Source organism: Scyliorhinus canicula, chromosome 25, assembly GCF_902713615.1.
Source record: "Scyliorhinus canicula chromosome 25, sScyCan1.1, whole genome shotgun sequence".
NCBI lineage: Eukaryota > Metazoa > Chordata > Chondrichthyes > Carcharhiniformes > Scyliorhinidae > Scyliorhinus > Scyliorhinus canicula.
In genome coordinates, this window is record NC_052170.1 from 6696488 (window position 1) to 6711956 (window position 15469).

Consider the following 15469-nt stretch of genomic DNA (forward strand, 5'->3'; position numbering starts at 1 on the left):
GCAACAAGCTTTTCCCAAGAGTGGGGGTGTCAGTTACAAGGGGTCACGATTTCAAGGTGAGGGGGGGGAAAGTTTAAGGGAGATATGCGTTGTATGTTTTTTACGCAGAGGGTGGTGGGTGCCTGGAACGCTTTACCAGCGGAGGTGGTAGAGGCAGGCACGATAGCATCATTTAAGAAGCATCTAGACAGGTATATGAATGGGTGGGAACAGAGGGAAGTAGACCTTGGAAAATAGGAGACAGGTTTAGATAAAGGCTCTGGATCGGCGCAGGCTGGGAGGGCCGAAGGGCCTGTTCCTGTGCTGTAATTTTCTTTGTTCTTTGTTTTTTGTTCTTGTTCACCTTGTCAATATTATAAAACAAGACAAAGAGCAGAATGCCAGCTGGACAATTGGATGGTCCCCTCCTCTCCTCTGTTGGACAAGACCCATCAGTCTGGGCAGCACGGTAGCCTTGTGGATAGCACAACTGCTTCACAGCTCCAGGGTCCCAGGTTCGATTCCAGCTTGGGTCACTGTTTGTGCAGAGTCATCACATCCTCCCCGTGTGTGCGTGGGTTTCCTCCGGGTGCTCCGGTTTCCTCCCACAGTCCAAAGATGGGCAGGTTAGGTGGATTGGCCGTGCTAAATTGTCCCTTAGTGTCCAAAATTGCCCTTTGTGTTGGGTGGGGTTACTGGATTATGGGGATAGGGTGGAGGTGTTAACCTTGGGTAGAGTGCTCTTTCCAGGAGCCGGCGCAGACTCGATGGGCTGAATGGCCTCCTTCTGCACTGTAAATTCTATGAAATTCGGTGCCAATCGGTAACTTTACGAGCCAGCATTGGGTCTTCCCTGGGATTTTGGACCCCGGAAAAGTCCTTTCCCTGAGAGCTGCTGCCCAATCAGAGGCTGACAGCTCTCCATTGCCAGTCACCGGCTTCGGGACCAGTTGTTGCTGCTGGCGATGCGCGTGTCAGAGGCCTAGTATCGCCAAAGGACACAGGCCAAGTGAAGGCGGCATGGAGGTCGCTGGGTATTGGAGGGGTTCGGTGGAAAGGGAAGGATCTCAGCAGTCTCCCGCCGCCCCTCACTTCTTGAGCGCCTTTGAACAAGAGACCCTTCCCGGAGGCCCATAAGGAAGCCTGAAAGGACTTACCTTTTGGACACCCTGCGTGGCATCTCGCCTGCATTTTGCTGAACAGCAGGAGTGGAATGAGGCTTTTAAGTGGACATTAATTATGCATTTAAGGTGGAGATCGGTTGGCAGGAGGCAAAGAAAGTGATGTACTCCAAAAGCAGCTACTGAAACAAGGGACCTGTCTTTACAGCTCTAGAAATGTGTATTTTAAACGAGCAGTCCGAGAGATTGAACAGAGAATTGAGAAGTATTTTCAGTTCAGGGGGTACCTTGCACCAACTGCCGCAGCGGGCACCCTCCAAACAGGGTCGACTAATCCTTCTTTGGACAAAAAGTCTAATCCCTGCTACAAGTGGAATCACTTCACCAAATGCTGCAGCTCCAGGCAGCAGTGTTCTCTCTGTCACCTTTCATAGAATTTACAGTGCAGAAGGAGGCCATTCGGCCCATCGAGTCTACACCGGCTCTTGGAAAGAGCACCCTTCCCAAGGTCAACACCTCCACCCTATCCCCATAACCCAATAACCCCACCCAACACAAAGGGCAATTTTGGACACAAAGGGCAATTTATCATGGCCAATCCACCTAACCTGCACATCTTTGGACTGTGGGAGGAAACCGGAGCACCCGGAGGAAACCCATGCAGACACGGGGAGAACGTGCAGACTCCGCACAGACAGTGACCCAAGCCAGGAATCGAACCTGGGACCCTGGAGCTGTGAAGCAATTGTGCTAACCACCATGCTACCATGCTGCCCAGTCGCTTTCCCAGGGACAGGTGTGTAACTAGAATCAGTGAGTTACAGTGTCATCGTGAATGAAACAACCAAAGCGCCATCAACGCAATCAACCAAATGCACTATTTGTAAAGCTGAATAGACGCTTTGCCGCGCTTGGCGAACTGTTAAAGCTCATGACCGACAATGCCGGCCGGTTTCGGTCTGTCAAATTCAGCACCTGTTCTTCCACTTGGGATTTCCATCACGTAACAAGCAACCCTTTATATACACCGTTCGGTGGGCTTGTTGACAGCTGTAAGCTCTGCCAAATACCTTCTAGAAAAGTGTGCACGGGACAACACTAATTCCGATGCTGCAATTCTAAGCCTACCCAATCTTCCCCATCAGGGTCTGCCCTCGTCAGCTCAACGGCTTCTCTCTAGAAACACCAGGGCCATGATCCTGATCGCCAAGGCTGTGTTGCAGCCAGAACTTGTACCCCACGCGCATGAAGCACTGCTGTAATTCCGATTAAACAACAAGGCGCACTATGACATGCACTCCCACGCTCTGTGTCCTCTGGCAGTGGGCCAAACGGTAAATATGCAGACTGCACAAGGCTACAACCAGTGGTCAAAGACACAGCCCTGCAGCTCAACATCTATGTGGTGACTCCAACGGCAGCCAAATATATGCAATTGGCGGCAACTTTTGCCATCACCGGCAGCTGACTACTCAGACTGACCACTTTCCCTGGACCACATGCCACACACGGCTCCCTAAACCAGAAGCAATTGGAAGTCCTGCGTGGAAAGTCCAAGGTCTTCACATTGCATGAACGATATGCCTGCATGCCCACCACAAAGTTCACTGCCACCTGTTGGTGTCTATACACATTTGAGACGATTGACCAGGCCCAAAACGTGGTATCAGGACTTTGTCGAGTCTTAAACTGTCTGGACCGACCAAAGTCAATGGGCACCATCTAAGTGTGGTATCGAGCGGGAAATGCCGTGTGTTTCCTGACAGCCGTCATCGGTATCTAATGTTAATTAGGACACGTAATGATGCCCCAATGGCTTAACGGCAGAAATGACTATCCCGCTGGTTTATTCGCTGGGATCACGCCTGGCAGCTCTCTGCTAACCGGGGTGGGGGGGGGGGGGTTGGGGGGGGAGCACCACTTAAACCGATCCCGCAGATCAAACCCCAGATAGCCATGCTGCCAAAGAGTCCAGCCACAATTCGGAGATGCTGACCTGGCCAGACGGATGGGCGCGGTTGAGTCTTGACAGGATACCCTGTTCCCCCGAGGGGCTCAGAGGGTCAGCCAACCACACCCCTGCATAATACCGCGATCTGCCCCAGCCCCTGGAACCCGCCAGCCCAGAAGTGGGACATTCACCCATCCTATGCCATGCTCCTCCACCCGCGTTGCATGAAGCGTTCGTTTCGCAATTCCCCTTCCGTGTCCCCGCTTGAGAAGTTGGCCCACAACAGATGGGAAAGGGCTCAGAAGGGTGGCGGAGTGCCAGACCTCAGGGTCCCCACCCACTATGAGAAACTAACCCCGGAGGTCACAGGGTGACCGTGGAGAGATCGGTGGCTGCCATCGAGATTGGCCACCGCTGCAGAAGTGAGTATCCACCGGCCCCCACCCATAGGATCTGTCACGTGTCAGTTGTTCATGCCCCCCCCCCCCCCCCCCCCGCCTCCCATGAAAACACCTCCGAGGATGCCACCATCGTTGATTCACGGCTGTCAGCCCCACCCTCCTCCAGTGCAGACTCCACACCTCAGTGGGCCAAGGTAGTGGACAGGTTTCTGGGGCATAATCTGGTGAACACCACACAGCTGCTGATGCATGTCATCTGGAGGCAGGAACGTCCAGGGAAGACAGCAATCGGAGATCCACGGAATCCAGGACCCAGCTGGGTCCCAGTCAGATGCTAATTCTCTTGGCCTGGCAATCCCGGAGCTGATGCAGTTGATAGGGTGTGGCCCTGTGATTCAGAGGGGGTGGGGAGGGGGGGGGGGGGGGGGATGTAACTTCTGCACAGTAAATTCTATCATTCTATGTCTTTAAAAAAAAACTTTACAGTACCCAATTAATTTTTTTCCAATTAAGAAGCTATTTAGCCAATCCACCCATCTTGCACATCTTTGGGTTGTGGGGGCGAAACTCGCGCAAACACGGGGCGAATGTGCAGGTGCAGGAGATTGCGACGGCAATCTGTGGCACCGCAAAAGGTGACGACTGCAGTGAAAAGCCTGGAACACGATGTCGGCACCATGAGTGATGGTGTCCAAGGCTTTGCTCAGTCAGTGACGGTCATGGCTGAGCGCCTCGACAGCATGTCCCAGTCACTGGGGGACGTGTCCCTGATGCAGGTGCGCCTTTCCGAGGCACTGTGGAGCATGTCTCAGTCTTAGGTGGGCACTGCTGAGGGGCACCAGACCATGTCCCAGTCCCAGATGGGCATTGTGAGGCGCTCAAGAGCATGTCCCGGCCGCTGAGGACCATAACCCAGACACAGGTGGAGATTGGTGAGGCACTGCAGAGCATGGCCGGCTCACAGAGGGACATCTCTGAGGGCATCGACACCGTGGGGCAGGCATTGGGGAGGTTCAGGGTGACGCAGGAGTATCTGGAGCTGAATCCAGCTGCCCCCGACCAAGCTCATCCGCACCCCCCCCCCCACCCCCACACCACCCCCCAACGAGTATGGGGTCAGCGACCCCATTGCCCAGGGCTGACTGCCCAATTTCCAAGATGACTACTCATCCTACAGCCTCCATTGCGCTAGCTTCACATTTTTATACAGTGTACTAAACGGCGCTTGCATGACCACTTGCTGGGGAGCCAGTTAGATCACGGGAGGACATTCGACAGGGGGTCGAATGTTAATGAGATGGAGATTGGTCTTAATTGGTGGTTATTGGCTTCTCGCTTTGCGGGATGCTGAACGCACCAACAGGAGTGGGCTGGTTAGATCACGCCAGCGCGTTACAGCTGGTGGATCGCGCCCAATATTTCCACAACTTAGCCTGAAAGGAGGAAGAGTGTGAATGGACACACAACTGGCTCAATGGACACACAACAGACTAGGCATCATCTGCAAGTGCCTAATTGGTGTTTCATTGTTTGTACAGACTTGTAAGTTTCTGTCAATTTATTGATTTGTTTGCACACACTTAGCTGAACATAGTTATGTGCCGACACTGTTACATCTCACATCACTGGGGGCCCAAACTAAATGGGGAGGGTGTAGACTGGATTGTCACATGGTTATGTGATGACACAGTTAACGTGCAGCGTCACAGGCATGGAGCTTGGCAGGATTACCAGGCAGAGTCAGTGTGTTAATGAGTTTGTGTGTTTAGTTAATAAATCTCCTGTTTGTTGAAAGTCCAGACCACATAGAGCTACAGTTTTACAGCAAACAATGTCGCTGTGTATTTTCCCTGAAAGATTTTGCACAGCTAAAATAAATCAGTTTGCTTGTCATTTGATATTTAACCAGAGAGCTTTATTTAATTTAGATTGCATAATTCGAATAATGTTTTTTACCACCATCATTGAAGATACAAAAATTAAGTTCCACAGCCATTAACCATCAGGATTTCAGAAAATTCCTCTAGGTCCTGACAGAGGTACCTATAATGACGGTCTTGACATTCATCTCCTTTTGGCCAATGTTCAATCCAGGTTTGGCCTCCAATCTGATAGTTTGTCCTGAAATTAAGACAGCCAATGAAAATGAGGATGAAATCACCCAGGCAAACTGATTATGAATACTGTCCTCACATTCTCCGGCTCTCTCTGCATTCTCATAAGTCACCCTGCTTTCCCTGACTCTCCTCACGTTTCTGCAATTTTCACCGCTTTCCCTGACTTTCACTGCTTTCTACAGCTCTCCCTGCTTTCCCGCAGACCTCCCCGCATTCCCACAGACCTCTCGGCTTTCCCACAGACCTCCCGGCTTTCCCGGACTCCAACATGTGGCCACAGCTTTCCCCTTGTTCCGTCAATTCTCTGGTATTCCTCCCATTCTCCCGCATTCCTCCAACTTTCCCGTGTTCCTCTGACTCTCCCCGCATTCTCCAATTCTCCCCACATTCTCCGACTCTCCCCCCATTCCCCGACTCTCCCCGCATTCCATTGACTCTCCCCGCATTCCCCCGACTCTCCCCGCATTCCCCCAACTCTCCCCGCATTCCCCCCGACTCTCCCCCCATTCCCCGACTCTCCCCGCATTCCATTGACTCTCCCCGCATTCCCCCCCGACTCTCCCCGCATTCCCCCGACTCTCCCCGCATTCCCCCCGACTCTCCCCGCATTCCCCCCGACTCTCCCCCCGACTCTCCCCGCATTCCTCCCCGACTCTCCCCACATTCCCCCCCCCGACTCTCCCCGCATTCCCCCCCGACTCTCCCCGCATTCCCCCCGACTCCCCCACATTCCCCCCCGGCTCTCCCCGCATTCCATTGACTCTCCCCGCATTCCCCCCCGACTCTCCCCTCATTCCCTCGACTCTCCCCGCATCCCGCCCGACTCTCCCCGCATTCCCCCCGACTCTCCCCCCGACTCTCCCCGCATTCCTCCCCGACTCTCCCCACATTCCCCCCCCCGACTCTCCCCGCATTCTCCCCGACTCTCCCCGCATTCCCCCCCGACTCTCCCCGCATTCCCCCCGACTCCCCCACATTCCCCCCCGGCTCTCCCCGCATTCCCGACTCTCCCCGCATTCCCCCCCGACTCTCCCCTCATTCCCTCGACTCTCCCCGCATCCCGCCCGACTCTCCCAGCATTCCCCCCGACTCTCCCCGCATTCCCCCCGACTCTCCCCGCATTCCCCCCGACTCTCCACGCATTCCCCCCCGACTCTCCCCGCATTCCCCCCCGACTCTCCCCGCATTCCCCCCCGACTCTCCCCGCATTCCCCCCCGACTCTCCCCGCATTCCCCCCGACTCTCCCCGCATTCCCCCCCGACTCTCCCCGCATTCCCCCCGACTCTCCCCGCATTCCCCCCCGACTCTCCCCGCATTCCCCCCGACTCTTCCCGCATTCCCCCCGACTCTCCCCGCATTCCCCCCGACTCTCCCCCCGACTCTCCCCGCATTCCTCCCCGACTCTCCCCACATTCCCCCCCGACTCTCCCCGCATTCTCCCCGACTCTCCCCGCATTCCCCCCGACTCTCCCCGCATTCCCCCCGACTCCCCCGCATTCCCCCCCGACTCTCCCCGCATTCCCGACTCTCCCCGCATTCCCCCCGACTCTCCCCGCATTCCCCCGACTCTCCCCGCATTCCCTCGACTCTCCCCGCATCCCGCCTGACTCTCCCCGCATTCCCCCCGACTCTCCCCGCATTCCCCCCGACTCTCCCCGCATTCCCCCCGACTCTCCCCGCATTCCCCCCGACTCTCCCCGCATTCCCCCCCCGACTCTCCCCGCATTACCCCCCGACTCTCCCCGCATTCCCCCCGACTCTCCCCGCATTCCCCCCGACTCTCCACGCATCCCCCCCGACTCTCCCCGCATTCCCCCCGACTCTCCCCGCATTCCCCCCCCGACTCTCCCCGCATTACCCCCCGACTCTCCCCACATTTGCCCCCGACTCTCCCCGCATTCCCCTCGACTCTCCCCGCATTCCCCCCGACTCTCCCCGCATCCCCCCGACTCTCCCCGCATTCCCCCTGACTCTCCCCGCATTCCCGACTCTCCCCGCATTTCCTCGACTCTCCACGCATCCCCCCCGACTCTCCCCGCATTCCCCCCGACTCTCCCCGCATTCCCGACTCTCCCCGCATTCCCTCGACTCTCCCTGCATTCCCCGACTCTCCCCACATCCCCCGACTCTCCCTGCATTCCCCTCACTCTCCCTGCATTCCCCCCCCGACTCTCCCCGCATTCCCCCCCCGACTCTCCCCGCATTCCCCCCGACTCTCCCCGCATGCCCCCCCGACTCTCCCCGCATTCCCCCGACTCTCCCCGCATTCCCCCCGACTCTCCCCGCACCCCCCTCGACTCTCCCCGCATTCCCCCCGACTCTCCCCGCATTCCCTCCGACTCTCCCCGCATTCCCCCCCGGCTCCCCCCGCATCCCCACTGTCTGTGTGTAAACGTAGGCTGATTGCTGAAGACGTACTTTGATATTTGCATTCATTTATTCAAGGAAGGATGCTGAAACACCGCTGCTTCCCCAGTCCCACTACCAGTTCTCCTGGCTCTGCTTACCCAACTCTCACAACCACCTCCACCTCCTGAATTATACCAACATCAGAGAACAGCCAGGGATGTGGAACGGAGGTGGAAGGGGAGGTGAACAGAACCAGAGGTGCAGTGGGATTTGGGAAGGGGACAGAGGGAGTAGTGGGGGGCAGAGGAGGAGTTAGAGTTAAAAGTAGAATAAAGAAAACATTTAAAATGATTAAAGTCACACTAAAACACAGTTAAAGCACATACCTGTCATTGAGGGGACCGTAGGGATGTATCTTTAGCTCATGACATAAAAGGAGGTTTGGGATCTCCAGAATTGCACTGCTCCATTAGGCCTTATTGATAGACTTACACTGCAGCTCTAAGAGCACAAAGTGGGATTTTCCAGCCCTGACACCAACAGGCATTGTCCTGTGGGAGACGGGATGACTTGGAGAGCCAGTAAAATCAATGGCTATCCACATTTTGTCATCCACCTCGTTGTTGGAGGAGATGCTATCGGTGTAGGGGTTGGAGAGTGAGGTTGTTTCACCGATCTCCAGAAGGATTATGGAGGAGGACAATGAGGACATGGAAGGGAATAAAAGCTACGTGGGAGGAAAATTTGAGGATTGGGCTGGATGAAGGATTACGGCGTGAAGTGCTGCAAAGGGTTAATGCCTCGACCTCGTGTGTGAGGTTGGGGTTGATTCAGCTAGAAGTGGTGTATAGGGTGCACCTAATGAAGGCAAGGATGAGCCGGCTGTTTGAGGGGGCAGAGGGTAGTTGCGAGAGGTGTGGGAGGTCGGAACCCAGCCAATCATGTCCATATGTTTTGGTCTTGCCTGACGTTGGAGAAACATTGGGGGTGGTTTTTCACCACCAGGTCTGATGTCCTGCATGTGGATTTGGAGCCGGGTCCCTGAGAAGCCATATCCGGGATGTCAGACCAGCTGGAGCTGCAGACGGGAGCGGGGGTAGATGTTTTAGTCTTCGCCTCTTTGATTGCTCAAAGTCGGGTTCTGTTGGGGTGGAGGTCAGCTTCTTCCCTTGGCATGGCTGGGGGAGAAGGTGTTTCTGTATTTGGAGAATGCGAAATTTGCCCTCAGTGGAGGAAATAAGGGGTCCCACAACAGCTGGGGCTTGCTTGTTTTACATTTTGAGACTTGGTCGCTGTCAAGGGGTGGGGCTGGAGTGGTGCTGGTGAGTGGCGTTGGAGGGGAGGGGGCTGGGGGGGGGGGGGGGGGGAGGGAACAGGGCACAGTTTGTGTACTGTTGCAAAAATGTTGAAAATTTGAATAAAAATATTCTTAACAAGAATTAGAAAGTCAATTTCTTCTGAATTACAATATTGCAATGTCTTGAAACAGAATTTATACATTTTCTGTTAATTTCTTCAGATTGCCAATAAAATGCCAACTGTGGAAGAATGCAGAGAATGACACAAAAGGGTAAAATTAGTTCTGAATTTCCAGCTTACCTATTGCCTATACGCCACAAATCTTCCCTCTGACCCATTATTAGATAACCTTTTCCGAAGTCCACGTCAAATATTCCTTCACAGTTGGAGTGAGTGATCAATTCCCTCATTTTCCCATTCTGAACTTCATCACTTCCTGAATGCAAAATGCGAGATGTCAGATGAAAAATTACTTTGATTGACCATTGTTCAATGCTTCTCAATGCATTAGCTATGTGTGGCGAATTGACAATCCAGATGTGGCTAATGACATTTGTGACGATTCCAGTTGATTTTATAACTGGACAGGAAGATCTGAGAATGGACCCTTGGCTCAAAAGACCATCTGCAAAATTCTGCGTCGGCGGCATTCCCGACGGCGTGGGGTGGCCACAATGGGAAACCACATTGGCTGGCTGCATGAACAGAGAATCCCATTCCGGCAGGATCGAGCCACGCCAGAAAGCACAGCTGGCGGACCGGAGAATCGCACCCCATAATGTTTACTTGTCTTTGAAACGTGGAAGAACAGAGCTACAGGACCGTTAAATAGTTTCAACAACAAGAAAAAAAATTATTAAACTTGCAACATTGGATTATGATACAACACTTCATTACTGGTTTACAACAGGGCTAAATAGCTGGCTTTTAAAGCAGACCATGGCAGGCCAGCAGTACGGTTTAATTCCTGTACCAGCCTCCCCGAACAGGCGCCGGAATGTTGCGACTAGGGGCTTTTCACAGTAACTTCATTGATGCCGACTTGTGACAATAAGCGATTTTCATTTCATTTTTTCATTTCACATTTCTCCCTTAGCTTCATAACTATACACAGAATTCAAGGTTAACATGGATTACAAAGTACATCTTAAGCTACAGTGATCTCATTGGCAAAAAGTCCCTTTAAACATACATATTGGCTGTGGTCAAATACACTCACTCTGCTCTGAACCCAAGTTTGTGTCTGTGGATTTCTCCTCAGAATGCCCCAGATGATTGTCATGTGAGAGCTTCCATACTCCACTCCCAAAAGCATGCTTCAAAAATTTCTTTCACAGTAAGGCTTTCCATTCCCAGTTTTCATTCCGAATTCCAGTTCAGGTTTTCCAAACGACTCCTTTAAACAAAGCTTCCACTGCACTTTTAACAGTGAATCCAGTATCCAACACGGTGGGATTTCTTTGTCGTGACTTCAGCATAAACTGTTCACAATTTCTTTAACTCTCGATTCCCAGACTGTTAAAATGACACAAAAACACCTTTGTCCAGCATGAATCTAACTATAGGTTTGACCCTTCCAGGTTTGGAAATATTACATTAAACCCACTTAAAACTATACCTTAGGCGCAATTCTCCCCTACCCGGCAGGGCGGGGGCGCCGGAGAATCGCTGAGGGGGCCCGCCGACTGGCGCGGGGGGCACGCCGATCAGCGGGGCGTGATTCCCGCTCCCGCTGGTTCCCGGGTGCCGGAGAATTCCGGCCATGGTGGGGGCGGGATTTACGCCAGCCCCGGGCGATTCCCTGACCCTGCAGGGGGTCGGAGAATTCCGCCCCTTATTTCTAATGTTCACTCATACAAATATAAATCCTTTAAAACTATATTTGTTTTCCTAACACATTGCCAATTATTAAATAAAAACAACGCACTGGACACTAACCATTGAGCATGTCAAAGAATCATAGAATGGCTGTAGTGCAGAAGAAGGCCATTTGGCCCATTGTGTTTGTTCCAGCTCTCCACAACTCCAACTGAGCTAGTCCAACTGTCCTGCCATTTTCCTGTAAATGTAGTTCTTTTTCTGTTTGGTCGATTACCTAATTCCCTTTTGATAGTCACAATGGAATCAGCCTCCACACTCACAGAGAGCGCATGCCGTCGAGTCCAAGATGTCAAGCGAATGTATATTTAAATGAGCCTAATGCCTTATTTAAATATGCTGAACTGGATCATGCCCAGTGAGGGAATCTCTCAAGATTCTGTTGAATCCCACGAGTCATTTTGAATGTCGCAAATCTCATGAGAGGCTGAATTGCGCCCTGAGCTTTAGTTTTGCATTAGCTCGGTTTTGCTGTCTCATGAGTGATCTTGAGCTTCATCCACTAATCGGTAGACACAACTGGATTGCTTACTTGTGATGTTCTTCTTGGTGTAGATGTTTTCTGAGCTCAACACCATTTGGCGATGTGTCCCCTTCTTACCACAGCTTTTGCATGTATTTGATTTACTCCAGCGTTCGCCATTGAGTGCCCAACCGCTGTACAGCAGTGTCATGCTTCCACCTTTGCAGCCTTGAAGTATCCATTTTGTGGATCTTTGCTCAGCCCCTATCGGAGACATTTCTCCGTGTTGCAAACTCCATAGATGTGGAAACTTCCACAGCAGCTTTCAGAATCAAATCACTTACAGTAAGCAGTTTCTTGTGAATTGCTTCACTGTGTAACACACAAACCAGCCTGACTCATGTGCTGTACCAATTTCACAATAGCTAGCTAATATTCTCTTAAAGACACTATAAACTGCAAAATATTTTCACCTTCTTCCAGACTAGGATCGTGGAATCAGAACCATTCTACAATCAATAACATCTTGGAGAGAAATATCTCTCTAAAAGTTGTATTAATTCACTTAAGGACTTGTTTCCTGGTTTTGATGGCGGAACAAGATTCTGTAGCAGCGTTCTACAGCTGGGTTGAGAAATATTGCGACCTTTTAGGTCCTCCAGTGTCTGATTAGTTATTAAAAAACAATTGGAATCTTTCTTCATACACAGTCTATGTTTCATAATCCTCGTCAAATGCACCCATTTTCCCTCCATTTCTGGATCCAGGCTCTTTGGTTCTACACTTCTGACTGTGTTGGAAAGCATGGCACAAACAACTCTTTGAACAAGCAACTTGGAATCTTTCCCCTTTTTGCTTCAGAATTTTGACTTTTCTACTGAGTTATGCCTGTGCATAATTGGCAAACTTTGAAATCCCGGGCTAGGTTCTCCACTGGTGGGATTCTTGCTGGCACAGGGCTTTCCAGATGGTGTGGGGCTGCCCACAATGGAAAACCCCATTGGCTGGCTGGAGGGACAGAGAATGCCACTGCTGGCGGGGACGCGCCGCACCAGAAAACTGATGCAGCAGGGCGGAGAATCCCGCTCCCCCCCCCGCCCCCCCCCCCCCCCCCCCTGCAGTCAGTGTAGCTTTGCCATGAACCCAGTCGATGCAGCCTAGACCCCCATTCACCACTCACTTCAATGCAGGCAAGTCTTCCCCAATTGTCGATCTGCTTACTCAAAACTGCTGTCGAGAACTTTATCAAATTTTTATATTGCCGGCAGTGCTTTTCCCAATGTCTGTGCATGTGCAAGGCTGGTCCCAAGAATCTTCTGTTGTTCCCGGTGCCATCCCCCAGTTAGCAGACGAAAATCTTCTTTCCAGCGATTTTTCTACTTCAATCCTCATCGCCAGTTCTATCTCCTGCTACATTTCTTTGTTGTCGCAAAGTGAAACGGTATGAAGGTGCCCATACTCTAGATTCTTGTAAAACACGATGAGGTTCATTAATGGCGTCGCTCAATACAATGAAGATGGCAAACTGCTGAAAGCACTCTGCTGATATCACTACACATCACGTGATGCTGGACCACCCAGAATGTATTTCCAGATACATATTTCCTTCACTGTCGCTGGGTCAAACTCCTGGAACAACCTCACAGCACTGTGGCTGCACCCACAGCACATGGACTGCAGCATTTCAAGAAGGCAGGACACCATGATCTTCTCGAGGTCAATTAGGGAGGCACAATTAGTCTTTGCTTCGCCAGCAATCCAGATAACTCATGAATTAATTAGAAAAAAAATGAAGAAAGCTGGCAACTTATAATGTGACTTTGGTCTTGACTCCAGACTGAATTGAAACTCAAGTCAATACTTCACTCAAATATGAACAATCCCGGCCACTTGTGAAAGTGTTATGTTTCGACTGTGGCACAGCGGTTGGCACTGCTGCCTCACAACTCCAGGGACCTGGGTTTAATTCCGGCCTCGGGTGACTGTGTGGAGTTTGCACTTTCTCCCCGTTGTAGTGATCTCTGTATGTGCATGTACATACGGGGTTAATGTGTAATCTGTAGCACCAGATGATCACTAAAGGGCCGGCCCAACAGGGGTATAAAGACAACCACATTGTGTGTGTCTCTCTCTCTCTCTCTCTCGGATGGACTGCGACTAGGACAGGAGTATCAGATTAGCTCAGATGGTTAGTGTAGTTACGCATAGTTACTGTAGTTAGATCTTGTTAACCTTATCACTAGTATCAATGTAAAGTAAAGAACGCACACAATTATTGTTATAGTTACTCAATAAACCTTTTGTTACTACTGGACGAGTTTGAGTCTTCTTCATCAAGATTCAGAAGACCTCATCAGTAACCAAGGTTCGAGTAACACATATTACACTCCGTAGTATATCAAATTACACAGAGAAGTGCAATAAAAGATAAAACAGGAGCGAATAAAAGACCCGTGTCTGCGTCAGTTTACTCCGGGCGCTCCAGTTTCCTCCCATAGTCCAAAGATGTGGTTAGGTGGATTGGCCAAGCTAAATTGTCCATAGGTGTCCAAAGGTTAGGTGGGGTTGCTGGGTTACGGGGATAAGATGGAGGCGTGGTCTTAAGTAGGGTGCTTTTTCAAGGGCAGGTGTAGACCTGATGGGCTGAATGGCCTTCTTCTGCACTGTAAATTCTATGAACAACTGAAAATCAACCCAGACAGCACACCCAAATGCCTCAAATCCAGAACTGTACCATATGCCATCAAGCCTTCTTCTGCACTGTAAATTCTATGATTGTCAACAGAACAACACTTTTGCACATAGTTGCAGTAATGACAATAAAGCCATTAACACCCATTGATGGCAGGGAATCCAAAATGGTAATTTGAATTGAATGAGTCACTCAATTAAAGTGATCTTCCCCGCCTCAAAAGCTCTCAATGTGTGAAAAGCTAAGGCACAGGATATGTACAACTGCGGTTTGCCGGCAGAAAGACTTTGAACTGATAATTGCTCACATGATTTAAGATAGCCATATTTGCTACCTGCTCTGTTACAACTAACAACAGAAGCTGGTCAGATCCAAAACCTAAGAAACATCCTCTGAAAAGCCACCGAATCACCTGCAAGAAATGCAGTTAGGATTACACAGGATTGCAGTCAGGTATCTGCTGAAAGAAGAAAAATTAATCTCTCTCTAACCTGTTGCGTCTTCAAGTTTAGTGAGAACAGAATCAGCTTCCTGGAATTCAACTACAAAGAAGACAGGAACCTGGCTGAGATCCCACTGCTCTTCAAGACCGCTCCAATTCAGGGACTGACTTCACCAAGAAACTAACTGATGTGACCATCAATTCACTCGACACACGATTGGAAGTAAACTGTGGTTTTAATAGTCTTACAATTGAGTCAGCCTGCGACCAGAGGAACTGAGAGCAGGCTTACGGCTGCAGCATTTTATACTTCCGGTTAGTGGGAGGAGCCATGGGCGGAGCCATGGGTGAAGCCCAGTACAAGCTCCTCATCCACCCCTATGGGCAGAGCCGCGCAACGGCTCACATACAGAGCCCACAAGGACATAATACAACGCAATGCAATACAATGTGAATTACAATGCAGTATAATTCACCACATTCACCCCCTGTAAAAAAATCAAGTCTGCCGGGGGTGACGGGTCTACAAATTGAGTCGGTCTGGTAGCCGAGTCGTCCTTTGGGATCGGCAGAGCACCAGGGTTGCAGCGTCTTCGGGTGGCTGGGTGGTGACGGTCGGTGAGGGTACGATGGTGGACTCCGGGGGTGTTTCGGCCCGAGCTTCATTCCTGACCGGTGCGACGGGTGACGGGGGGCGCAGGAAACCTATAGGCGTGGGGGGCGCCGAGCGTGGGCAGGGAACCTATAGGCGCGGGGGCGCAGGGGGTTTGGTGGGG

The 15469-nt window shown here is 51.5% G+C and overlaps 1 protein-coding gene across 1 annotated transcript in view; it reads right to left on the reverse strand.

Annotated features, from left to right (window-relative positions):
* Positions 1 to 5345: 5345 nt before the first annotated feature.
* Positions 5346 to 15469, reverse strand: part of LOC119957049 (complement C3-like) — a 173245-nt gene continuing 163121 nt past the window's right edge. The window contains exons 40-41 of the mRNA XM_038784655.1: positions 9519 to 9654; positions 5346 to 5573 (exon numbers count right to left, since the gene is read on the reverse strand). Of these exons, the coding sequence (XP_038640583.1) occupies positions 5432 to 5573; positions 9519 to 9654 (278 nt within the window). The 3' untranslated portion in view covers positions 5346 to 5431. The remainder of the gene's footprint in view (positions 5574 to 9518; positions 9655 to 15469) is intronic.